The sequence below is a fragment of the Catharus ustulatus genome, chromosome 3, assembly GCF_009819885.2.
Source record: "Catharus ustulatus isolate bCatUst1 chromosome 3, bCatUst1.pri.v2, whole genome shotgun sequence".
NCBI classification, from domain to species: domain Eukaryota; kingdom Metazoa; phylum Chordata; class Aves; order Passeriformes; family Turdidae; genus Catharus; species Catharus ustulatus.
This window is the reverse complement of record NC_046223.1, coordinates 73,832,915-73,860,548: the sequence shown is the minus strand read 5'-3', so window position 1 is coordinate 73,860,548 and position 27,634 is coordinate 73,832,915. Positions and strand designations below refer to the sequence as shown.

The following is a 27,634-nucleotide window of genomic DNA, read 5'->3' as shown; positions in this document are numbered from 1 at the left end:
CAAGAGCGTTACTCGTTCAGACTTAATTACAGATTCCAGTTGGAGTATGACCCTGTCTGCCTCAAAAGCCGCAACTCAGAAAAGAGGGCAGCTTTGCAACATAATTTTTTGGCACCTGAATCCTGAACTTGGCACAACTGATTAAGATCAAAAAATGTTGACATGATGACCTTGTTACAGAAACACAATGCCTTTCCAATACTGACACCAGCATTCCACAAGGGATACTCTGGAACACTTACTTTGTAAGTGGTGTCTCCAGAAAGCAGCTCCACCTTCAGCACTGCTGACTGCCACTCAAAACAAATGCTTGTTTCCAAAGTCCCCAGATTATGGGTCATCTCTCAAGACACTGAGTCACTCAGGGAACTCAGCTTCAATAGAAGGCTTCAGAAGGAAAATGAGTTACTTTTAACCTGTGCCAGAAGTTTTGTGCTTGAGCAACTGGAGAACAAGGAAAAGCATTTTTAGGAACAGACCTAGAGATTACTAAGGTGGCTGCACCCAAGCATTTGCAATTCAATGCACTGACACAGTTCAGCTTTATTTCTTGAATGTCTGAGGATCATGTTTCCACACACCCTATCCTGCAAAGTTCGGTATCAGAGGTGAAGTTCTGCCCTCTTTAAAGTAACTACAAATTCAATAGAAGGCTGCATGCCACAACCATGAATATTTCAAATGGAGATGGCACAGCCTTATCTGCTTTGTTTCTGCCATGTGGGGAAGCTGTTGAACATTTCTAGATGACCAAAGAAAGCAGTTCACATACCTCTGGGAAAAGGGTTGCGCTGAACCTGCACCCTGTTTTCACAGCCTGGAATGAAAAAAAAATCAACCCTCCCTCAACTCCCTATTGTGATTGTTTAATTCAGTGCTGTGATCAGAGTGCAAAGTCTACAGACTATCTTGTAAACAACTGTAATGCTCCTGGATCCCAAAAAACATACAGGTTTTAGGTGTAGTATTTCATATGAAAGCAGAAATAATTTTTTTCTTTCTCCTAAAATCAAATTAGCCATACATAATAAGGGCCTGAAGAGGATGATCTTTCCTGGACTACAGAGAGAATCAAAAGAAGTCCAGATCATGAGGGAAACACAGAGTGACTCTGGTACAAATTTATTTTTATTTTTGCTGCTCTTTAGAGCATGTCTCTCACTTTTAAATACCACTCCTTCCTCTTCTTGCACCAAGACATTGTTTAGAGATAAAACTCCTGAGCCCAGAGTTAAAATACAGTCTTTAGGGGTCTAAGTATGAATGTAATGACAAGCACAATTCTGGAAGATTATATCAGTTCATCCAAAAATGAGAAACAGTGATGTTTTCTGGAGAGGCAACAAGACTAATAATAGTTGATAGAATAATTTTTTTTTCTCTGCAAAATCAAACTGTAATTGCCACAGTGCATCAGAGATTAAACAGCAGGCAAATACTCACATCTACTTTATAGCACTACAGCCTAGATGGGAAACATGGCAGTTCAAATAATGTGCCTGTGTCAAATCATAGGGGAGTCTGACTATGAACTCTTGCTGTTTTGCAGCCAAAACGAGGTTATATATGCATGTTCAGATTTTGCCTTGTTAGAGAACGTCCTGTCAGAAGCATCAGAAAAAAACCAAACCGGAATAATCCAGACAAAGCTGTAGCTTTGTCTTTGGGTTGTTTTTTTTTGTTTTAATTTTGTTCATTTATTTAAATCAGTGCCTGGTTTACTCCTTAGAAACAGTAGAAGAAGTAACTTCACATGGGTTGTTGGAGAGTATCTGTATAGCTTGACTGAGATTACACTGAGAATCTAAGTTTTCTTGAAGTTTTTCAGCCTTCAGCTTTCTCTTACTGTGTGGAAATAAAAGGCAGAAGAGAAAACTGGTGATGTTTTCAAGTCTCTTTGGAAAGAAGGAACAATTTAGCAACATCATTATTATAGCTTGCAACACATTAATGAACAGAATGTAATTTTAATAATATTTGACGTAACTGGATTACTGTCTCTTCAGTTTTTCATGGTTATCATTCCACACCTTCAATTTACATTCTTAAATAAATTACGGTGTAAATAAAATATGCTCAGAGTTCTTGTACGTGAACAGTACTTACATTTAATTACAAATGATCTGGATATGTTTATAGGTGAAATACATTAAGATTGTTTACAGGAAATAAGCTCAACTAGCACTAATTTTAAGATCTAAATTTTCACAACAGTACTGAGAGTAGCTCAGCCATTTTTTTGAACATGCTTTTCAAAATGGAATTTGGAATGAAGTAGAAAGAAAATCAAAGAAATGCCAAAAAGAGGGAAACACAGAAGATCAAAACTCCATAGCAGGTTGGATCAATAAAATATTAAACTGTAGTTCTTAAATGTAAGTACTACACCAGTAGTAGTGTGGCTGTTCTTAAATGTTAAAGCCCTTGTTTTCTAAAGGAGACAGTAATAAGCATTTTGCCTATTCAATCCATTCAAGATTTAAACATCGTGCTATAAAAGCAAACATATCTGACACTTCTTCTATAACTTTAGCAGTTGGCTTTCCTGCTCCATGCCCAGCCTTGGTGTCAACATGGATGAGAAGTGGATTGGTTTGTTTACTGCTTCGGCCCACAATGTACTGCAGGGTAGCAATGAACTTCAGTGAATGCAGAGGGACCACACGGTCATCGTGGTCTGCTGTGAGCAGCAGGGTGGAGGGATACTGGATGCCATCTTCTTCTGGTAGTTTGACATTGTGAAGTGGAGAGTACCTGAGAAAAACACACAAATGTTTCTGTATCTTGTTCCTCAAGACCCAACACGAAGGTCCTTTCTTACTGAAACAATCACGGTAGCATTTGTCAGCACGCGGAATAGAACAGTTCTCAGTTACATTAATCACAATTGCACTAATGGCAACTGACATGCAGTAGTGGCCACAGATCTCTGGCTCTGAAATGTGAAGCAAGTACATTTCTTTATTTTCAAGAGAGATGTACGGGTACATCTCACAGGAATGTCCAAAATATCAAGAGTAGCCAGCAAGGAAACTGCACTTAAACCTGTCAAATCCATAGCAGGATCCATTCTGCTGGAAACAGGGAAATTCTCAACAGAAGCTAAGAAATTAATTAAGATCCTGTTATGGTCTAATGCCATTCAATTCCTACAAATAAATCCCATCCACACTGTATAATACAATTCACAATGGTGACTATCTCTCCCTCATGGTAAAAAATACAATTTATGTAGTGGTCCACTTGAGAATATTCTGTTTTAACAGCCTAAAAGAGTAATTATTCAGAAAGAAAACCTTATGAACTGTTAAGCGCTGCCAGGAGAACAAGTTCTTTGAAAATAGCACCACTTGATTCAACAGGGCTTTGAAGACAGTCTTTGATTCAAAGATGACTTGAAAGAAAATGCTGAACCCCCCCAAATTCAGTGTGGGAAAGGATGCAGTAATCATTAAAATAGATACTGATCGTGACAACCAGAAACTGTTGAGCAGATTACATGTTTTAACAAACACAGAAAGTATTTAAAGACACTTACTTGCACAGCCATTCAAACTGCTCTTTACAGTCAGAGCAACCATAGTCAGTAGTCCAAGCATGGCCAATGGTGTATTTGTGGAATTTGAGCATGTCCATCACTCCCACTTGGGCAATAGCACAACCAAACAGGTCAGGGCGCTGATTAGCACAGGCAGCTTTAGCAGGAAAACAATTCCGTTAGTATTCAGATTTAAAGAATTAAAAGTTCAACAGTAAAAGGTTCACTACCAAGTTGTACTGGGAGTAGGCTGTCAGTGAATATGAAATCAAATAAGACTTTAAGCAAAACTGTAAGCAAATACACAAATGGACAAAAAACAAACTCTGAAGGATGGTATGTTCAAAAGGACTTAAGAGCTATTTCTGTGCTCTTCAGACACCAAGCATGTCATTCTATGAAAACTGCCTTTCAAACCACCAAATGAGGACTGAAGGAGAAATGAACTTTTAAAGCCTGAGAGATTTTGAACTGAAGGTACCTAAACCATACACTGTTTAAACTTTTAACATTAGTCTCAAGAAAGAAAAGGGCATCAAGGATGAAAAGCCCTCCATTTCCTAATGAAAGTTGGCTTCCATAATTATGACATAAACCCATAAGAAAAGAGTTTTGATAAAAGCAGACTGTTACAAAATCAGTGGAATAAACTCAAATTAACAAAATGAATTGCTGCTGTGTTTTCTTGTTTTACGATTTTTATCTTCCTACAACTGGAAGGGACAATTTCTTTAAGTATAATGATTGCCTCATATATTTTAAAAACAAGTGCAGTAGTCCCATCAAGCTCAGTGTTCAATGTATAAGAGTGGCAACTGGGAGATCTCTCCTGTAGATTATTATCTGATGAACTGTTATTTCAGTTTTCTCTGAGTTGGAGTTATCTCCAGCCATCTGATTAAAAAAGCCATTAAAACACACATCCCCTGTAAATATAACTGTTTCTTCTCTTAATGTTTATTCATCCAGTGTTCATCATATCCTGGAGCAGTAAGTTCTTCAATTCCAGCTCCTATTTCTTGATTTAAACCTTTTCCCTCATGATTTTACAAATTCCCCCACCTTTATTCTGAATTTTAAGAAGAGCACTGAAATTTTCACATTTCACATTTTCACTACTACAGTGGATCCTAGAATCTCTGAATTAATTCAGAACTATTCACATTTCACATTTTCACTACTACAATGGAGCCCAGAATACCTTAATTAATTCAGAACTATTCACTGTGCATCCACATGTAGGTATAATCTTTCCCAAATTCTTCTTATCTCCTCATTTTTGTTCATTGTGAAACTGGATTAATTATCGTCGCTCTTTGCCTCCTGCTAACCATGATATTGCCATGACATGACTTTGCTTCCAGCTCAGCAAGAACTTTCTTTCACAACCTTATGTGAGGAAGCTTTTGAAAATCCAAGAATAGCTCCCCACTTAGATTACTCTTACAAAGCCCTATATGCAGCCCAAATTCTTCAGATAGCTGTAGTACATTTGAAAGCTGCAGCTTCAGCCCGCAGAATTCTTTCTTTTATGTCAGTTATTATTTACTGATTTCAACTAGCTTGTCCATTAGAGAAATCAGATTTACTCATCTGCAGCTTGTGGATCACCATGAACCATTTAAAACTTGGCATTATATTTGCCCCCTTCTGTTCCTCAGATAGTCAGGCTTAGTAGCCTGCAATTTCATATCAGAGTTCACTTAGGATCCTGCATGTGCACCATCTGGTCCTGGCAACACACTACTTTTCGTTGGATTGATTCATTCCAAAACCTCTCCTGCTGATGCTTCAACTGGAGTCAGGCCCCCACAATATTCCCCATGAAGACAGACTGGTGCAGGGAACCCCCCTCCCCACCCACTCCTCAGGAGGGAATATCAATACAAACAGACCATTTAGTTGCTCTGCCTTGCCGTTATTTTTCTTTAATGCTCCTTTTACATCTCACTAACCTGCAAGTCTCAGATCGTCTGGCCAGCTTCCTGCCTCTGATGTGCATAGAAAAATGTCATTGCTAATCTTAATACTGGAAGCAATTTGCTCATCAGTCTTCTGTGGACTGTCTGTGCCTGCCAAGAGTTTACACTATACCCTATTTTCTTCATTTAAACATGAATTTTACTTATTGAAAAGTGAAATTTTACTTCTGGTCATCTCTGATATGTAACTGTGCTAACTCTTCCTTATTTATGAGTCATTTCCATAATGTATATATACAGCCTTAAAGAGATGCTATGTAAAAGATCTTTAGGTTTTAATGGAAGCTTTTGATCAGATCCCTCCCCTTCAAGCCATTTTCTTTTATGAACATAAATTGTATTGTGGTAGGAACAAAAGCCAAAACAACTACCATAACATTTTATTTTACTGCTCCTTATTTCAGAGTATCTCTTGAAGCACTGTTGCTCAGGATTTTGGAAGAAATTGCTCCTTGCTAATTCCTTAAACAGTTCAGTAAGAAATCACCTATGGAGACACCCATTGATACACACTGCACCTTTTAAATTAGCCATAATACTTATTTATATGCATTAATAAAGTGCAGTCTGTAGCAATAATTTATTTGCGAATTTCATCCCTCTATACATAATTTTGAGGTTTAAAATTCAGTATGAAAATAAGCCTTCAAAATGTTGGAGCTGGTTTTGTCAAGGCAAACGTGAGAGAGCAAACACTCCATTTGCAGGAAGGTTTTCAGCTCACAGCTGTGCTGCTCTGCTCAGCTTGGGGATCACACTGCAGGACAAGAAGTCTTGTTTTGCAGTTGAATGAGGCAAGATGAGCTCAGGGCTCTGCAATCCTTAGAGTCATCCCTTGTTAGTCTGACTGAAAGGAAACAGTATTTTGGAAGAGTGACAATACTCTTCCTTGTCAGTTTTTCCTTCAATAAATGTAAGAATGAAGAAAATCTGGCAATGGGTCCTTGAACCTACAGGATGAGTTATGATCTCTAATGTTGCATCAACAACTATTCCAAGATCTATTCTTGCTTTGATAAAAAAGACCTTACAAGAATTTCCTGAATTCACCTAATTCTACCCAGTCAAGGAAAATCCCTATCTAGCTCAACAAGAGCATGGAAATCCTGCTTGACTGTAGTCAGCCAGTAAATTCAAGGAAAGGATTCTAACAAGATTTTTTAGAGCAGGGAAGTCCAGATTCCCAACACCTGTCTCCTACCAGAATGATGTATTTCCTTCAGTTATCACTTGCTTCCCCTTATTGAACACAAGGAGCCCAACCTGAGTAGCTCAGCCAGTAAACCAGAGGGTCTTATTACTGAAGCTAGGTAGGATGAACCTCATCCTGACTGAAACTGAAGTCTACATAATAATAAAACTGTATTTTTGGAAACTTTGTAATATATTCAAAGTTTAACTGCATTTGCAACTATATATTTAGGCTCACGTAAAATTCACTTGTGCGATGTTTGCATTCCCAAATGGAATACAAACCCTTTAATCCTTTATCATATTCACCCATTTCTATTTTCAATGCACAAACACCTTCTGCCACTTGTTACTGAGAAGCATATAAGCAAAAACCAAAATACAACTTTACAAGTACTTATTACTTGATCTTTAAAACAATTGCTTTTTAAAAATAATAATGCAGGTCTAGCCAATATGGCTTAAACCAAAGATCTGTATAATTTCAAATCCTGTTTCTTATGCTGAATGCTAATTCATTGAAAAATAGAATAAAATCAATACAGTCAGTATACAGCAGCAGATAAATACAAAAAGAAGAGCAAGCAGAGTGGGCCTAGTAAAACTGCTAATTTTTCATAACTCAGTGGTTTATGAACTTGAGGTGCCTTTTTTACTCCCTTCTCATATAAGTAGCTCAAATCTGTCATACTGTCACCTTTCATGCTGCTTAAAAAAAGGCAAACAGAACTTGATACAATTACTTTGTGTCTCCTTTTCCTTTCAAAATTGCACAAAAAAAACCACCTTCGTTTTTCTTCTGTTACTTTCAGACACTTTCAGATAAGGATCTCATCAGAAATCTATTTTGTAGCTCTTAGACTGCTCAGAATACCAGATCTTTCTGTGACAAGACTTCTGTTTAAGAGAAGGCTATTAATTTCCTTGAATTTAGGAACATAGCAGTGAATTTTAAGTGAACAAGATGCATTTTAACAGACAACACACAGTTTCCCAATGCTACATAAATTAATAGTTCAGTAGTTATTTTGTAATGGTTAACATGAAAAAAAGAAAAAAAAATAAACCAAACGTTATTTAAGCCGTTCTTACTTTCTGTGTGATTCTACCACAGGGTTAGCTCTTACCACACAAGACTATGTGGCTTTTAACAGTCAGTCTTTGCCAGAGACTGCAGAATTCCAATGTCCTATGCAAACAGTGAACGCAAACAGTACATATTTAACACCTGCTACACATTAATGCATTGACATTCTGGTGACTTTTGACAGGCAGATCTCATCAATTTTTACCTGGTTACTTTAATAAGCCCAGCACCAAATCTGGGAGATAGACAAGCAGTCCTTACCAACTAAGAGGCCCCCATTTGAGCCTCCATTAATAGTCAGCTTCTTGGGGGATGTGTAGCCTTCCTTGATGAGGTACTTGGCAGCATACTGAAAGTCATCAAAGCAATTTTGTTTGTTGGCCAAGATACCACCTAGCATGGAAACAAAACAAATCAGTTGATACCATAAAATCCTTTTGATACCATCTCTTCAGAAAAACATGTGCAAAAATACCTGGGAACAATTCCAGTTTCATGAACATTTTAATAATTGATGCGGCTCAGAAAAACAGCAAAAATGAAAGATACTCTCAACACAGAGAGGCTATAAGATGGTTCTGTCAATAACTCTGATGCTTTCAGAAACTCTGAATAATACATACCTATACTGTGGAGTGAGTGCCAGGTAATGTTCCTAACCAGTGAAAGGAAAGCTGAAAGTTTTGCACAGCAAAATATATACAAAATGACCACATACAATCCACTTGAGGTTTGAGCTAATGGGACTTTAATATCATTAAATTCAGTGACAGTTTCTTAAGGTAATAAAGATTCAGCTTATAAAGTAAGCTATATAAAATAAGCACTTCTCATTTCCTGGATATATAACATGTGGCTGGTAATCTACTTTTTTTTTCCTATTAGTTGTTTCCAAACCAGACGATAAAAAGCTACTGTGAAAAGGGACTTCAGAGTTGCATCTTGCTTCAAAATTTTATTAATTAACTTTCAATATGGAAATGCTTAAGATACTGCCACCACGTAGAATGAAATTCCAAATGTCATCAGATGTATAAGGGAATAAATAATGACAGAAAATGCTGGTTCAGATGACATCATTGATAAGACTTCAAGGTCTGAAACAAACCATTGTTGAAGAGTGGGACAGAGAAAGAAAAGGATGGTCTTCCCTACAATCTTTTCATTTTATCAGTAGAAGAGTATAAGCTTAGAGAACTCACAGTTGTCCAAATTTTGCTTGTTTGGCAAGAGACTAAAACTAGATCCTCCTCAAAGGTTATCTTACCTAAAGACCATGGCAATCTTAGGCAATTAATTAAATCCTAGTAAGAAATGGGAACTAAGAAGAAAATCCTTGCATTCCTGTAGCACAGGCAGTGGCCCAGCCAGACAAGAGGGGCTTAAAGGATGCAGAAATGGAAGTCCAGTTTATTCTCTTTCTTTAAAAGCTGGATGTTTATTCCAAGCCTAAGGTTCCCCCTATGGTCCAGGAACCTACAGGACAATTAATTTTACCCTGAATTAAGTGAAATGAGCTACAGTCTGGAGATGTCTATTCTCCGTGGAGTCTCCATTCTCCATCAAGCGATCGTAGACAATCAGTTTACAATGGCTGCTTTGTTTCTACGTCACAGAAGTTTAGCAAGATAAGTCTCACATTTAGTCATAAAGATCCTGTAGAATTGAAACCAGTACATTTATAATTTTTTGTCTTTTTTTTTAAACACATACACACCATTCTTGCATTAACAGGACCATTGAAGAGAGACATAATGGGACAACAAAAAAGTCTTCAAGTATGTGACAACAAAGCAGAAATAACTCTTAATCCTTGCTCAAAATACCAGGTTGGTGTAAGGTCAGAATCCTATTTATAAAATTAAGCCTAAGCAAAAAAACCTTCTGTATTTGCTTCTGGAATTAAAAAAGAACAGATAGATATTTTATTTCAAACTGCAATAAAAGGCTTGGGTCAAAATCAAGCAGGAAATAGGTGGATCAAAGAAGCATTATTATGTTAAGATAAATTTTATTAAAATCTACTACAAATCAATCTGCAAATTAAAATTAATGAAGGACACTTCATCTTTAGCAATAATATCCTGTATCTGCAAGCACATACAGCTTCTATTTATGAAACTATTACATAATTAACTGAATTGTGAGGAAATGACCCAGACAAATAGTTACCACAGATGAAAGAGTAAAATCAAGATGCAATGATCTGGAAATACCATTTTGTCTGATAAAAAGATATTATGGACTACTGCCATGGCAAATTGCTAGATCATAAGCACCACTGTTTTGGTACATTTGCCTTGCTGACAACATTCCCATCAATTTGTGCACCAGATTATTGGAATATGAGTAAAGCATCACCATTAAATAAGGATTGGTATGCTCCTGAGATAAGAAGGGCTTTTTCAAGCTTTTTCCCCTGGTGGAGGAATGTGGACAGTTGTCAACAATAAGGCAAATAGACAAAGACAATTAAATGATTCAGACAAGGACTTAATGGGAAAAACATCGACAGAAATACATCAAAAGTGTTAAGGAGAGGGGAAAAGAGATTGACAGAGCTTTTTAGTGTTTGACTGAGTTTCCCTGTGGCTTGACAGCTTAAAAAAACCTTAAAGATCAAATGGTTGCCTACAAGGTGGATCCCACAAGAGCATGGAGGGGATGATCGGAATCCACCTCTGGAGCTGACAGTTTCCATATGAACTTCAATCACGGAACCATTTAGGCTGGAAAAGACCTTTAAGATCATCAAGTTCAATTGTTAACTCAGCATTGCCATGTCCCTAAGACACACCTATGTGTCTTTTAAATACCTCCAGGGATGGTGACTCAATCACTTCCCTGGGCAGGCTGTTCCTGTGCTTGACAACCCTTCTGGTGAAGACATTTTTCCAGTCATATTTATCAAATATTAAAAAAAAAAGTCTATTCATAAATTATGCAAAAATAATATAGAAGAGTTACACTCTCAACTCAAGAATTCACACCTTCTATGAAGTTCTGCAAATTATTATTTTTTGTGTGTGTGTGATACCAAGAGAGCCTAAATAGTCAGTGATGTGGTCCTGGGGATTTAGAATTGGGCATCTGTAATAATGAAAGAGGTATGTGAAAGCAAGCCAAGTCTTTTGCAACAGACAGATTTTTTTTTTTTAAGATCAGTTCATGATAAATAGCTGCATTTTCTAGTGTTTAAGTCCAGGGAATTTGATCTTGCTTAAAAGATCAAATTATTTTCTTGGGAAATATTGTCTTTGTACAAAACTGTTTTTAAGTAGGCTGCAAAAATGGAAATAATCTAATGAAAACAATCAGATTAACACTGGACAATCTAGAGATCTAACATGTAAAAAAGGAAAAAGATCTACTTTTTTGCAGAATAAGTAAAATGCAAAAGGAAATGTGAGCAAGGAAGAGGGAGGGAAAAGAAAATGCTGCAATTTCCATTGCTAAGCCTGCAGTTTTGTTCCTGTGCTTTGACAGACTTACCTTTGTGCCAGGTCTCTCCATATTCGCCCCCGCCCCTGATGTTTGCCACTGCCAGAACACCTCCCAGGTGTCGCACAAAAATAAGTCTTGAAACACTGAAAAAGCACACAGATAAGAGGATTATTTTAATTTTCCAGTCCTTATACACCTACCACTTCTGCAAAGATACTTTGAGGGAAAGATCTCTCCTAAAATCAGTGATGAAATTGTGAATTAAGTCCTTCTTGATGGCGAACCTGAGGATTTTTTCACTGGTTAGCCATGGAAATGGAACTCCCAGCAGCTTTAGGAGAGGAAGGAACCAGTGCTGGTTTGTTCCTCCACCCTTAGTTCTGCTCTTAGGAAGAGAGTGGCCAGTGGTTTGGCCTAACAGATGACCACTCAGAATGTGTCACCATTTACTAAAATTATCTTCAAAGCCATTAGTCTGCAGACTAGAGTTATGCAGCACCATTGGACCTCCATAGCTTTTTGAACTGTTCCTCTTTCATCTGTTTCCTCCTCCACTTCTTCAGAGAGGAAAGGAAGGTTGAGCCCAAAGGAAGAAATCAAAGAATTAAGACTTAAGATCAGCACTTAATCTTTCTTTATGAGCAGGTATTTTCAATCTAACTTCTGCCTAATATACAGTAATTTCATGATTATAAGCCGCACTGAGTATAAGCCGCACTTCCAGGTGCCAGCAACTTTTCGTTCTTTGTCCATATATAAGCCGCACCTGATTATAAGCCACACGTTACAATACAGAGTGTGACAAAAGGTATCTATTCTATCATCATCTGTTGAGGGTGGGGGCAGGGATCCTTATCTCTGCAGGAGATATTCTGCTAATGGGCCATCCACTGAAACCAGGTGGGGCATTGTTCTTTATCTTTTCACAACCCATCCTTCCTCCAGGGAGTCATTTTCTGCTAATGGCCCATTGAGTCCCACTGTGTGACTGATAAAATTACTGCATCCCTTTGAAAGTTGCCCTAGCCAGGAGGAAGAGCCCAACATTTCTTACCAAGATAAAAACAGAGGTTTTGGGACACTAAGGGAGCCCCTTTCTCCACTGGACTCCAGAGGAAAACCGGATTTCTCCACATCACCACTGGACCTCCAGAGGGAAACTGCACCTTCTACAGGAGCACTGCTTCAACTGAATCACATCTGTCACGGTAGGAGGATGCAGCCACCATTGAATGGGACTGCTACCAACACCCTGCCTGACGGGGTGTCAGGTTGTACTCTGACTTTGTCAGGGTTTGGAGTTTGTTTCTTTGTAGCACTGTATTTCTATTTTAATTTCCCTAGAAAAGAACTGTTATTCCTAATTCCCATATTTTTGCCTGAAAGCCCCTTGATTTAAAAATTCTAATAATTTGGAGGGAGGGGGTTTACATTCTCCATTTCAAAGAGAAGCTCCTGCCTTTCTCAGCAGACACCTGTCCTCCAAACCAGAACAGCAACTTTTTGTTCTTTGTCCATATATAAGCCGCACCTGATTATAAGCCGCGCTTCGGGTTCAGACCAAAATTTTAGTCAAAATGGTGCGGCTTATAATAGTGAAATTCTTTTTGTACCTTTGCTTGCAAAGAAAAATTCTGTATCTATCATTCTTCTGTGCCATGGTCAGCAGTTAAGTCAGCAGCTGGCCAATCCCATTCTTATCCATTTTACTCTCACACTGCTAAATACAAAACAAATAGTGTAACATAAAATTACAAGTTTTGCTTCCCCTCCTATCTCCTGAACCTGTCTGAAAGTCAAAATAGCACATTTTTTAAAATGCCAAATTGCAAAAATGTCAAAGATATTAAATTTTTTTTCAAATGGACTGAAGTAATTAAAATTATATTTAACAATTAAAAAATATTAATTGTTGATATGTTGAGGCAGTAGCTCAACATAGCAGAAGCTGCAGAAGGCCAACCACACATATGCTAAGGAGACAGATAAAATATTAAAATTTAACCTCAACAAGTCTTTTTTCCCCTTTTAGTAGGTTTAAATTTCTTATTTACTTGAATTCTTTGCTCATCCAGAAACCACTATCTGCTAAAAAGACATTTGTTCAACAAGGGCAAGAATTGCGTCTTTTTACTTTTAAGTCCCTCCACTGCTTATCAGAAATGGCTTGAAAAATGGTAGTCCTATCGTGTGTCTCATGTGGATGTGGTATCACAACAGATGAAGTTTTCATACCTCCCAAAGCAATTACCTATGTACTGGAACATGTTCTTAAGAGTATAAATCAAGGAGTAACGAAACGAAAAGCACAAGGATTACTTGCAAGAGATTTCTGTATTTTCATAACCAAAGGAAAACTTTCCACCTAGGCTGGTTATCCAGCCCATCAGATGGCTCAAGAGGCATCATTATCTCAGCTTCTGTAAAATCAGTTCTTAAGATCATCACTGTGAAATGAATTTTCCTTAAATTGCTGTGACATGTTGATCAAATGCAAGATTGATATTCTATAAGCACATCGTGCAAAGGTCAGAGACCATTACTTTGTCAAGCTCCTGGACTCAAAATTTCAACAGGTTGCTACACAGCTAATGTGGAGTAACCTGACAGAACACTGCCTCATGAGACTGTGGCTTCTTAATTTTTGCTATGTGGAGTCACCCAAAACCTCCCAAAATATTCTGCACTTCTTTTCCCTGTATGCCTCAAACTTTGGACCTCTTGGTTCAAACTTTGGATCACTTGATTCCCTAAAAATCAGAAGTAACAAGTAAGAATTCCACTTAAGGTAAGAGCCTGCTTCCCAAACATACTGCCTAAGAATGCTTAAAAAAATAAAATATACCACAACAGATTTCATCTTCTTCCATCTGCTGAAAGAAATTGCGCCCATCTGAAGAATCATGGTGAGTCAGGACCCCAACTTGACCAATACTGTGAGGTTAAAGCTTGCAACAAACTTTCTCTAAGTTTTTCTCTTGACCTTTACTTTTAAGTTCAAGGAACCAGGTTCTTAAAGCACAGAATCCAAACTTACTGATTTTTAAAAAAATGAAAATTCCAAGTAATCAGACAGCACAAAACTCAAGTTTCACACACAAACCTGCTACTGCCTCCTGTGTTTTTTCGGTGGATTTTTGCTTTCAGATTTGATTTCAAGTCAGCTTTGTGTCTGAGTCACAGCAAACTGCCCAGTCAACCTGCACAGCTATGAAATGTCTCATTCTGCAAAGCAAAATCTGGCTCCTTGCCCTTCCCAACAGTCTCTGTAGCTTTTTGCTCTATATCCCTGTTCTTCCTTCTCTCTTGGAAGCAGCCTAAAGGAAAGGGCAACAGGGTCAGGATGGATTTAGTGGAGGGATCAGACAATAGTTCTCTTCCTGGAGGGCTCCTTTCTGACCCTCTCATCACTCTTAAGGAGCATAAAACAAAAAATAGTAAATCAGATATTGTTTTTTACAGTAGAGAACAATGTGAGGAGCTGTTCTTCACAGAGCAAGAACACTTCCCCAGAATTACTGATCTGCTGTCAGGTATTAGAATTGACAGCAAAATGCAGCACAGGTGATGTGGAAGAAGTTCTGAGCCACTGGACTTGGTTTCTTTTTCAGCTTTTGTGGAGCTGAAGAGAGTGGTAACAGAATAAGCAAAAGGAGTAATCCTCCACTCTACACTGAAGGCTGCTCTGTTGCCTGACCTTTCTGTAGGCTCACAGTCTCTCTTCCCTGCACCACCTTTTTGCTTAAACTCTGGGAACAACCTGTCAGTGAAATGCAATTTCATGGTCTGCTGCACAACCAGCTGTATTCCAGGATGAGTTAGAAATTGCTTCTCCTGGACCCACGCAGTCACACATAGAACAGTGAAAGGAAACATGTTGGTTCCTACACTGTAGTTAGACAAATCTGAGGCATTAGTGGTGGGTTTGTGATGGCATTTCCCCAGTAGCTCTGCCAAGCCACTGGTATCAGTTCCATCAGCCTTCACTTCCACTTGCCATGTGGGCTGTATAATTAATGACAGTGCTCTAGCAAGCACCATCTCAAAAGGCCACCAAATGCAGCTCTCCAGTCCAGAGAAGCATATGAAAGATGCACGCTTGCATTCAAAAACAAACCACTATTGGAACTGACTTAATGACTTTGGCCTATCCTTCTTGTGGTTATTTCTGGATCCTGTAACTGTTGGTTTGCTTTATTGCTTTCAGTGAAAAAGTTTTTTTTCATTTTTGAGGTGAAAAGGAACACGGGTTTGTGAATTAAGCAGAAATAAGCTCCCCAAACCAGAGAGCTGGTTCATGCCAATGGGTGTGAAATACCAGTAAGAAAATATTGTACTGGTTGGAAGACATACAGGACAGAATTGAACCACTGGAAAGTAGAAGATGGAGTGCTTTGTGGAAAGTTTAAAGAGCCTTAAGTTTAAATAAAAAAGCCCAGGAGTATTGAGCCAGGAATTTTCTGTTTGTTTCTCTAAAGGTAAGCCGGCTACTACTTGGTTTCATTTCCATGGCTACATCTCAGCTCAGGATCAGGTGAGTGATGTGGCAACACTAAGATTTGGCCAACCTGTGGCTGCTTTCTAGCACTCATGGCTGTGGTCATAAAAAAAAAACCAACCAAAAAATCTAACAACCAACCAACCAACAAAAAACCACAAAAGAAACAAAACCAAAGCAAAGCGAACAAAAAAACCCAAAAAAACTAATGACCAGTTCTGGTTTGGGCTGCGGATGGAACAGCACTTGGACTTTGGAACTCCTTGTGGAGTATTGCAGTATGTAGCAACAAGGATGGAGTAAAATATTAGAGGAACCTGTCAGGAAAAGGGTGAACTGCACATCCTGCCTTTGTTTCCCTCTTACAGTTTCCTTTCCCTGATTTTGCCTGCCTACTTTTGGAACACATTCCCTCACCAAGTACTCAATTATCATGTTATTAGTCATAAATATGTATTTGAAGGCTTTGGCTTTTCTTTTTTTTCTTTTAGAAGAAGAAAGCTGAGAAATCATATCTTGATATTACAGGGAGAGAGTAAGGAGGGAGGTGTGGCCAATCATGTTTTATTTACATTGTCAGTGGGATAATATATTTTGATCTGGAGGTCACTGATAGTTCCCTGCGCATTTACTTTTAAAGGACTGTTACAGATCATATTCTTAATTTACAAACTGTATAATGAAGGTTTCATAGGGTTCAGGAAAATATAGGTCACTGCTCCTACCTCCCATCTTCCTCTCTTCTAAATGTCAGCTACACCCTCTTGCTGCTGTTTGCTGGACTCCCACGAGAATCAATTTTTAGCTTGCCAAAATGGCAGACAACCACCCACTCCATTTTGCTGGGACAGTTTTCTGTCATTCTTGTGAGGTAAATCAGCTTAGCAAAGGCTCCAGCAAGCACCAGGGCCAATGGATGGGAGGTAGAAGTAGGCACTGTGAAATACCTTCTCCTTTTGCCAGCAACCAGCTTGTGTCAGCTCTGAAGTATGTGAAATTTTACCTTAAATCAACAGATATATAGTATTTATTTTATATTCTTTAAAAACAAAAACATGGTAACTTTTATCACAGTTTTCAGCATCTATAGTAAACTGTAATAAATCAGTGGCTGAACATAAGTAAAAAGGAATTTTAAAACTATGCTACTTGTTGAGTCTCTCAAGAACGACAGGAAATTGAAAGTGTAGCTTTATGAGGCAGATTAAAAGCTTACAAATAATCACAGAGCACAAGATGGGAGGTCCACTGTTAGACAAGGTATTTGCTAAAAAGGACAAGAAACTGTAAGTGCTATTCAGAAATACAATCACAACAAACAAGAAAGGCATGCACTAGAAAGGATTTCTTGAAATGTGCTAACTCTAAAGCAAGACTGGTATCACCTAAACTTAATATGATTGTTTCATAATAGATTATTTTTCTTTGGTGAGCTGCTCTTCTGATTCCTGAAAAACCCTTCTCTATTCAGCCCTTTTCATTTCTGTTTTCCTCTGCCTCACCTTGGAGCATTTCTTAAGTATTGAAGCACTGCCTCGTGGCAAGTCTATTCAAATTGCCTTGCTTAAGAAGTAAGCCTTTTCTTTAAAGAGATCATCTGTGCAACAAAGCCTATGGCTTTTGAAAGCTAAAAAGCCTGTTCTGAATACAGCATTTTTAGTTTACAATGTGTTGCTTTGCATTTGTGATGACAGTATCATTTGCATCTCAAGACATAATCCTCTTTCCTGATCATATGGGACACAGAAGGATTTTGTTTCCAATGTAGTCTCAAAAGTATAATATGAAAATACAGCCAAATTTTAATTATTCATATTAATAAACATTTGATTTTCTATAATATTTAGACACAGGTAATTGTTTAACTTGGAAAAAAAGAAAGTTTCCTATGTTATTAGTTCAGCAAAGGGCTCACATATTTCCTTAATATATACGTCCATGTTTTTCTGTTGAACTCGGTGACAGAGCAAGAGGTTAAGGTATAATTCTAAAGGCAGGGTGTCCTCAGGAGAGTAGAGCACTTTTCTACTCTGACATAATTTCTTCTGTGAGCCTGGGTAAAACCCTTGAATTCAGAACTAACAAAGCAGAAATTTGATGCCTGGGCAGCCCTTATGGTTCCCATTTCACTTCTAAGGAACCTGAAATACATCCTGTCAGATTCATGGTCCACCCTGCCCAGTCTGTGACAGCTGTTAATACCAGATACTTCAGAAGAAGGTGTGAATCACCCTGCTTACCTGTAGCTCGGTGTAATTGATATGTTGAAACCTCCATATCCATACAAGAAGGCAGGATGAGAACCATCTAATTTAATTCCTTTCTTGTGAATAATAAACATTGGGATCTTAGTACCATCTTTGCTAGGGTAGAAAACCTAGGACAAGAGAAAAAGAAATGTGAAACTGTCTTAGTGCTGTAACTCTTCACAAGTGCTGTTAACATGAATCAGAGGTGACCATTTTTATGGTGTCTGACGGGTAAAACCTTCCAAGCAACTTGCACCAATTGTCCAGGTCAGGTTCAGTACTGGGCACCACCTGTTTGGTTGCTTAGCAGCTCTGGAAAATGTATCAAAATGAGACAATCCAAAGGGTATGATGGTATCACCTCTAGGTATCTTATCCATCAATTCTGTACACAAGAGGGTGTAAGAAAATATTACAAAAAGAATACAGTTCTCGGCAAGGGAATACTGTGAAAACACAAGAGCTGCATGGTCCATCACGTGTGAAAGGAGTAAAGACTAAACTGGCACAGAGAACAAACAGAACTAAAACCAGATTTCCTACACAGATCAATTCACCAAGGCAAGTTTGTATCCAGCTGAAGTGGACTAAGCACTGTCCAGTCTTTCAGGTTGTCTCAGGAACACTTCAACCTCCTCAGGGTCATAACACAAGCCATGATAGAAACTTTTGTAGAGATTTGGTGCATTTTCAGACATTAATAGGCAACTACATGGAGATCCAGCCTTGCAGAATCCCCAGTCCATCAAGCGAGACAACTGAGCTGCCCACTGGCTTTCTTCCTGAAAGGCAACCAGCTCCCGGAACACCAAGTGTCCATGTAGCACATGGTTTCATATGTCTTTCTATTGCTGCCACAGCAGTGAAGTTAAAAGCTGAATTCCATGTACACAAACATAGACTGTAATTGCTTAACACAGTTCCCACATCTTCTTGTTTTGATGCATGTCTCTGCCTGCATACTCTAATTTGGGATCCACTGTGTCATCTTTTGCCAGTCAAGAAAAACACGTGGTTGTGAATGCAGTTTGTTGCTGGTCCTAAAATTTCTGGCTGATTCCTTTTCACTGCCTTGCTTTAACACTGTGGCAGCATCTACTCTAATTAGAACAAAAATGTAGTAAATGAAGAATGACGTATTCTTATAATTTTGTTGCATATTTACAATCTCTGATTTTAAAGGAAAGAGTCCTACCGTGATTTGTAAAGCGCACAGTCAACAGTTCTATTTTTACAACACATGAACCTCATCAGTAATATGAACCTATGCAACACACTTATTCTGAGCATTGCCTGTAATGTGAAACATGTAAATCCACATGGCACGCTGAAAACATAGTAATCGCTTTTAATTTTAGTTTAATCATTGCTAAAGAAATGTGAGAAATCTCAGATTAAATCACATCTACCTCCAAAGGCTTTACCAAAACTTCTAGACATACTACAGATGAAAATTCAGTATTTCACAGTGCCCAGTAGATGGAAAAAAAAACCAACAAAAGTCTAAGGGTGTTTTTACACAGATGAAATCACTGTTTCCAACTGCTGCCAGACCTATATCTTAACTGACAAAGCGCTTGTCAGAACAGTAGAGTATAAAGGATTTTCACTTCCAATAGTTACTTGAACACTATAAACGAATAAAATAACTAATGAACAGGAGAACTGCTGAGGCTGATGATGAGGAGTTCCAGAGACTCCCCTAAAATGCCATCCGTCAACTCCAGTTGTTGCTGGCAATTCTCAGGAAGCAAGCACCTGGCCTTTCTACACATTTCCAGAAACTTACTGCCGTTGGCCAGTCCCTTCCTGATGATTAAAGTATGCCATTAATTTTACTGCTGCTTTCTGAATGAGGACTTTTATATAACAACTCCCTGAAAACCAACTTCTGTAGGGCTTTTATTGTCATCAGTTAAGATAAAATAACATACCACTAAATGAAATCTCAACAGAAAAAAAAAAGCATGTCAAGCTGACATTTGCAATTTAAGGGTTTTCAGTCCTATCTTTGCTAAAATAATTATTACCTCTCCCTCCAAGATGAACACATGAGGGGGGTGGAAATCAATTCAGTGAGACACTAAGATATGTGAAGCTATTTAAGCTTCTCCAAATAGACTGTTTTCAACAACTGATTCAATCTCACCTTTAAATTAGCTGTTATCTCTGAAGTCCAATGGTTTATTCATGTAACCAATAAAAAGACGTGCTTCTATCTCAAAGATTAAGGTAAACTGCAAAGGGCAAGCCCTAAAAAGGATTTCCCAAGATGGTGTTTCATGCCTAAGTTCAGATGCTGTCAGCTTTTACAGTGGTAAATATTCATAAAAGGGTACTAACTTTTCCTGCTTTATCACACATAGGAGAGAATCACTTGTGCCAGTCACATTATATGGCTTATTGTTCATATACTTTCCAATAAGGTCACTAAAGTCAGCATATGTAAGAGGACAACTTAGGAAAATAAATTTGAAGGGAAAAGGATGGAACAAAACACTTCAGAAATATTATTATAAATGCTGAAACTCACCATTCAAGGAGAGACATGCTAAAAATAGGTATCTTCAGCCTTTAGGAATGCAACAGCAATGTTGTGTGGTTGACAGGGCACTCCTGCTGTGTGCAGCCCTTGGTGCTATTCTAGGACCACAGTGCTGGAGCAGTAGAGCAGCCCTGGAACAGTTGTAGTTACAAGTCTCACACTAATGTCCCTGTGTCACATGGCAGTGGGGTCTCAGTGCCAGAATCACTTTCAGTTCAGATGGCAGAGCCTGAAGCATACATTTATAGCCTCCAGTCCACTAATTGTGATGGAAGGAGAAAGCAACACTGTTTGCACACTCTTTGCTACAAATTACATGAAAATAAAGCTATATAAGCAAAACAGAGCCCAATCTCAACCATTCTTCTTTAGTGCACACATATATATTTATAGAGTGGTGTGTTACTTTCTTTTGATTTTTAAGCTTAGCATTTCAAAGCAATTTACACTCCCTTTTCACCAGAAAAAGTCAATGGATGCTTACATCAAAGACAGTTTACAGAGTAAGTTTTACAAGCAAATACAGTTAACAGTTCTGTGATCTGGCTTGTAAATTTACTTAGGGATTAAGCAAGATAAAAAAGTTCAATACATTAATTCCTGGGGAGGTCTTTGTCCTCCTAATTATCATCTCTTTAAACGTGCAGTATTTATGTTAGATGAATCTTCACTTAGGGAAGAGGGGAACTATCAACTGTGTAGACACAGACCTCAATTCAGAAAGGCTCTATATCTATCCACCTCTCCCTCTGCAATGACAAGAAGCATCCTCTCCATCTCAAGTCACAAGGAGGTAAAACTTAAGTATTTTAGAAAAACAAGAAGTTTGAAAAACAGAAGCTGCAGATGAGGTTTTTCTTCCATTTATCTGCAGAGATAAGCCAGCCAGACATTGATACTTACACAAAGAACTAAAAATAATTTTGGCAATCATTCAATATGCACTTCTCTTGGAGTAAATACAAAATAAATATATTTGAATATTAAATACAGTGACACAATCATCCCAATAAATAAATAAATAAAACTAATCTGTCTGCATATTTACATTGTGTCACATAACTAAAAATACCTAAAATTACTGACATTGAATAGAAACTTCACTTTTTAAGAATTAAAAACCTCAGCAACTTCTGAGTATTTAGTTTCACGCTTTCTCCCTTTCAGAACTATTTTATCTCTCTATATAATAGAGAGATTAAAACATGTATGTAATTATAATTGTTTGGGTAAGAAAAGTGCACCTGAAATCATCTTATTTTTATAAAACCTAGAATCCTTCTACACAAAAACCAACCCCAAACCTTTACACATTTAAAATTAACCTTTCAAGGTAACATTCAACACAGATTTTGAAATACTGCTGTAAAACACAAATCCAAAATAATCTTGTCCATATGGGTCTAATATATATTTTGTAGTGTACACAATATCTGAATGCTCAGACATCTTTTATCATTTGCCTGAATTGCTCATTAATGGCAAAACATTAAAATACAGTTAAAAAGTGATTAGTTTGTCATGTTAGAAAGAGTTATTTCCTGTAGATAAAACATGAATTTTAGACACGAGAAGAAACTTCGATTTCTGAGACTTGTAAACACCCCCTAAGTCACAGCAGCCTAATTACTCTTAGGAAGCCAGTGGTTATTCTAATAATATCTCTGCCAAACTCTCTTTCAATATTAGGTATTAAATACCAGAAATAGCAATTGTTTCCATGTCTATGTGTGCTTGATCAAAACCAGGTAAGAACTACACTTGTCATTAGACTGACATCCATTGTGTGAAATGCCAAAAGATTTTACAAAGAGCAACTAAAATGGCATATAAATCAAGCTGGAATGCTCCTTATTACAAATTCATGTTCAATAATTTAGGTTTATTAACATCACAACAATGCCTTTAAAATAACCTTTTTTCCAATGCCTTTTTTCCAATGTCTCCTATATAGTTTTTCTGAGATAACTCCTTTTCATTTGAAACAAACAAACACAGGATTTAGCAGTTTTGTGAAATTTAGCAATTTTTTTCTGCTTCTAGGTAAGAGCATCTGCCCTCACACATTGCTGCAGCCACCACAAAGTTACACACAGCACTGTTCAGTCCCAGCAACCCCCAGCTCAGGGGCTACAGGGAACAACTACTTCAGGTTTTACTTCTTGGAACTGAGTTTCAAACATCCAGTTTCACATAAAGCATTTCCCTTGTTACGTGAAGATTTCTCATCACACTTACACCAACATTTGTGTTTTGAGATTCAGGGAAGAAAAGTATAAGGAATTCATAGTCAATCACATAACATTGCCCACATTTTGCCAAATGTCCCAAATGCTTTGTTAAATATTCACTATTTTAAAAATCCCACAGCAGTATCTTTGAAAGGTGACTGAAACAGTAAACTTAAAGGAATAGTCCCTAGAGAAAGTCTTCCTTCACAGATGGTGGCATCCAGGTTTTCAAACCTATGTTTAGGTATAGAGATAGCAGTGCCTGAGCTTCACAATGCCACATCGCAGCATCTCCCACTGACAAGTCCTAACACTCAGTGCCTCAAGAAGGCAAGCCACAAAGACCCTGCCCTCACACCATCAAGTCTTTAACACTGCAGCACTGGCAGGCAGGGAGAAAACTCACTGATTCAAACAATGAATCATGTTGCCTTCCCCACCATCTGTCCATAGCCCATTTCATCCCATCTCTCATCACCTCTGACCTTAGAAAACAGACACTAGTCTGGGGCTACAGACTATAGCACATCACAAGCAAACCTCCCTATTTATTGCAGCAGTGGCATGGACCAAAGAACAAGATCTGCAGTGGCCCCATAAGCAGCTCTGTTAGCCAGCCAATGGCCACATGTAAGAGCAGCTCTTACTAAGCACCAGTTTTTGTATTCCTATATAGAGCATGAATCAGAAGTCAGGAAAAAGAAAACAAAAAAACAGAGAACTGTTACCACTACAGAACAAATCCACAGGATCTGAGGTTTCCTTTCTCCAGAGGGGAATCCTCATCAATCTTCTTTAAGTCTCTTAAATTAGCTTCGAAGCAATTCTGTGTGGGTTGCAAAGCTTGCTTAACACAGAGCTGGAGAGGGGCCAAAGTAACTCAGTACTGTAAAAATTCATGCAGGTAAAACCCAGAAAGAAGGATACCCAGCACAGACATTTGCAAAAGAACTATGAAAATAATCAAGAAACTGCTCAGAAGAAATTGTTTAGCCACCCACCCACCCATGGGCACAAAAAGCAGACTCATGCTGACAGGCAAAGTGCCAAGAGATGGTCTTTTGGAAGAAATGTCTCCTTGCTACTAGGTTCAGCTGCCTAACTACAACCGATTGCAGGGAAGTATCTCACAGGGTGGGGGGAGGATGTAGAAGAGAAGAGAAAAATACAGGTAAAAGATGAGAAATCCTGCAAGACTGGCATGGCAGAAATGGCTTTTTAAATCACTCTTTTCTAGATAAGTTAAAAGGTATCTTCCCCCTTACATGAAGTCTTAGTGGTAAATGGGATTCAGTGAGACCCACACAGCCTCTCCTTCTGCAAACAGTGAGATCTCAGAGCTGCCTGCAGCAGAATAATTAGAATCTGCCAAGTACAGTTATTCCTTTTCTTTCACCAATTTGCCTTGAAAATGACTTAGTGTACAGCAGAGTAGATAAGTAGTACAGTAGATTGAGTAGTACAGTGGAGACAGATAAATTTACCTTTTCATTTAAATACACACTGCAGTCAAGTTAAAAAGAAAAATGTCCCAGAGGCCTTTGTAAGTTGCAGTCTCTTTTCTGAATTACCTCTGCGTTTGTGTATTCAGGAAATGTACTACTGTGAAATAGCATAGCAAAAGACAAGCAAAGGGATGTCTTGATGGAAGTAGCACACCATTATGAATAAAATCATAACAGCCACCGGCTGGTCCATTTTCTTTCATTAAATCAAGCTTTTCTTCACTGAGTAAACTCCTCTGACAAGAGACAACTCACTTCAGTAGCGTGTAGGCATTAGAAAGTAAACACTACTCATTTTTACCATGCAGGAAATCAGTTCAAATTGTAATGAGAAACGCTCTTAAGAACAAAAATGCAGAGGCAACTTACCACGTGTTAAGCAAGAGGGAGAACTTACTTCTTCCAAGCTACTTCACAATAACTACTCTTATGTATGGTTTTATGACATGGTAGATGCACACACCTAATCCAATGTGCTGAGAGAGATACATTCACTCAAACTAGCTAGTAACTAGCTAACTAACTAACATTCACTACTAACTAGCTAACTCACTTTTCCTTTTTTTGACTCCATCTTGCTTCAAATTTGCTTGGTCATCTCAACATAGCCTTATTGCTGAGTGTTTACAAGGAAAATGACATTCCTGAGTGTTCAGGAAAATGACATAACTACTCTTGGATTTTCTTCCTAATGTAGGGGCATCTACACAGTTCAGGGTGCTCAAATTTCACCTGTAAATTCATACCCAAAAATTCTTGCACAGAGAAAATTCAATCTTGACAATGGGGATGTCAAGTGTCAGCCTGTGTCAAAACCTCACGAGGATCCCTGCATTTGCTTATCTGGCCAAGGAGTTCTGTTCATAACTTTCAAAGGCCAGGCAACTTCAGAGGAGTCTCCTCTTTCTTCCTTAAAGAATCATACCATATTTATAGGTGTCAAGTTGGCTACCCAAAATCAGAAGTGCTAAACCACTAAACACCTACAAAAATTCTGACTGTGGCTAGTAGAATATTAAAAATTCATTCATGTTTTTTGGTCTGAAAGAAAAGAGAGACCTTCTACCCCAGACAGTGCAAGTTTCAAAATCAATTCCATATCACATTCCTATGAATATATATTCCAAAGTACTTACTGAAATAAATAGGTCACTGAAAGTATTGTGAAGCAGTTCCATATGCATTTTCTCACTCAAATTATAGCTACATATAATTTACTTTCTTTGATAAACTCAAATTTAAAGTTACTCATTTTGCCCCTACATTATTGAAAAACCACCAAAATGGTAGCGTAGCAGAAGGGGAAAAAATCCCTTGAGAATGGTTAAGGAAAAACTAAAGTCCTGTAAAACATCTTGGGCGCTATCTTAGAAAACAATAATTCTAAGGTTCAGATGCTATTGATTACCAGAGTTTCCTGTGGAGACAGTACTATTGTTTTCAGATTTGTACTAGTCTTTTGTACAATGGAGAAAAATCACTCAAGAGTAGCAAGAAACAGAAGAGAAGTATGAGTTTTCATTCACTGTTGTAACAATGCTTAGGGAAAAAATATTCCAAATCTAATATAAAGCAACCCAGCAAAATTTTCAACTGATGGTGTAGTTTCCAGACATGTCAAAACCAAGACTTTGAAGGGACTTCATACCAGGAACACCAAGGAGTGTGCTGAAGTACCTTTGTAATATTCTTGGAACAGGGCAGAGAAAAATGAGTAACAAAAGAGGAACTTTGCATTTTAAAGCCGTAAGAGTAAGGACAGTTTGCAGCAATCTTTCCTTTCTTAGGCAAAACATGAACAAAACAGCAAAAGCCAATAAGCTTGTATCAGACATTATGTAATCCACAACTAATAATCAACTCTCAAGAAATCAACAGACCAAATTTCTAATGATGCCAGGTCAACTAGAACAAGTGCTATGAGTTCAAAAACCACCAGTAAAAGAAAAATTCAGGGATGTCTTTATGGTAAAGTATGACTCCCTCATTTTTTCCTGATTTCAGGCATTATGCTTTGAAGCTTTTCTGCATCCAGACTATTTTTAGCTGATAGTAGGGTTCTCTGTACACTGGCACTTTCAAAAATAATTGACAAATTGGATGAAAAGCAAGCAGTTCAGGGAGTTGTCAGGGAGAATTTATGTAGCAATTTTTCCCTGTCCATGAGAATAGAAGCTGGAACTAAGGAAATCATCTCTTTATATCATTCATCTACACAGCTGAAACACTAGTTACTGTGAATAATAATAGTTCTTAGAGGCTTCCCTTGTCCCATAAATCTCCTGGGAGATGATGCAAGGACAGAGCAGAAATAATTAATCTAAGGGAAGATAATATTTTATCTTCCCTTATATCTCTGAGCAGTGTTGATAAAATCAAATCAACTGCTAAATGAAGATGCAAACTAGATTACCATTAATAAAATTGCACACTGATGAATTTGTGCAGCATCATAAGCAGACAAAAGCCCAGAGAAAATTAGCAACTGAAATGTTTCTGGGTAGAAAGTGAACTGAAAAAGAACTATCTTCCTTTCCTTCCAAAAAATGTTCTTTCAGAATGCCCCAAGATTTTGTGATTTTTGAGTTTTTATGACTTCAATTTTTATACTGAGGACAAGTAAGAGAAGTCTGAAGAACGATTCCATTCATGTGTTCCACCCACACAAGTTCACAACTTTTTATCTCTAGGTACTTAGCTCGTTTTTCATCAGGGAATCCAATTTAAGAAAAAAACAACCCACCAAGTCTGTTGACAAAGCTATTGACTAAGCTTTTTAAGATCTGCCTTACTGTTAATAATACTATAAAGAGAGATATATTCAAAAATCCACCATTTGCATTATAGATTTGTATTAGTTAAACTTGAGAATACGGTTTAAAAATTTAAGTATTAAACTTTTACATGCCAAAACCAAAGAAAACATTATTAGAAGTTGCCCGTAGGTATAATGCAAATGTGCAAACACCTATTAACAGAATGGCCAACATTTTATTTTCAAGTAATATGAGTTTCTCTAACAAATAAATTACTATAATTGCTACTGTTTGAATTTAAACACTGTCCTATAGCACAGACAGATACACACCTGGATATATAACTCTTACTAAGAGTGAACCCCCTTCCTTGGAAAGCTACTGACTAAATGCACTTACGTGACTCTGCTAGGACAGAACTGAAAAATGCAAACCAGAAAAGTCTGGTTTTCTTGGTGGCCCAGTTAGGTGACCTGCTAGGTCAGTGGTTCAAATGCTGGCCCATGCCAGCGATGACAACTGCAATAATCTAAAGATCTTTTTCCAGCTGTGTGAACAAAACTCATGATTGTGGTCCCAGAGCAATCTGTCCTCAGTGCAGCATTATC

General features: G+C 37.8%; 1 protein-coding gene across 1 annotated transcript in view; it reads right to left on the bottom strand.

Annotated features, from left to right (window-relative positions):
* Window positions 1-1,110: 1,110 nt before the first annotated feature.
* The window catches only part of LOC116993547 (prolyl endopeptidase), an 86,602-nt gene continuing 60,078 nt past the window's right edge, over window positions 1,111-27,634 (bottom strand). The window contains exons 11-15 of the mRNA XM_033054287.2: window positions 17,981-18,117; window positions 11,291-11,385; window positions 8,060-8,191; window positions 3,539-3,695; window positions 1,111-2,754 (exon numbers count right to left, since the gene is read on the bottom strand). Coding sequence (XP_032910178.1) covers window positions 2,460-2,754; window positions 3,539-3,695; window positions 8,060-8,191; window positions 11,291-11,385; window positions 17,981-18,117 — 816 coding nt within the window. The 3' untranslated portion in view covers window positions 1,111-2,459. The remainder of the gene's footprint in view (window positions 2,755-3,538; window positions 3,696-8,059; window positions 8,192-11,290; window positions 11,386-17,980; window positions 18,118-27,634) is intronic.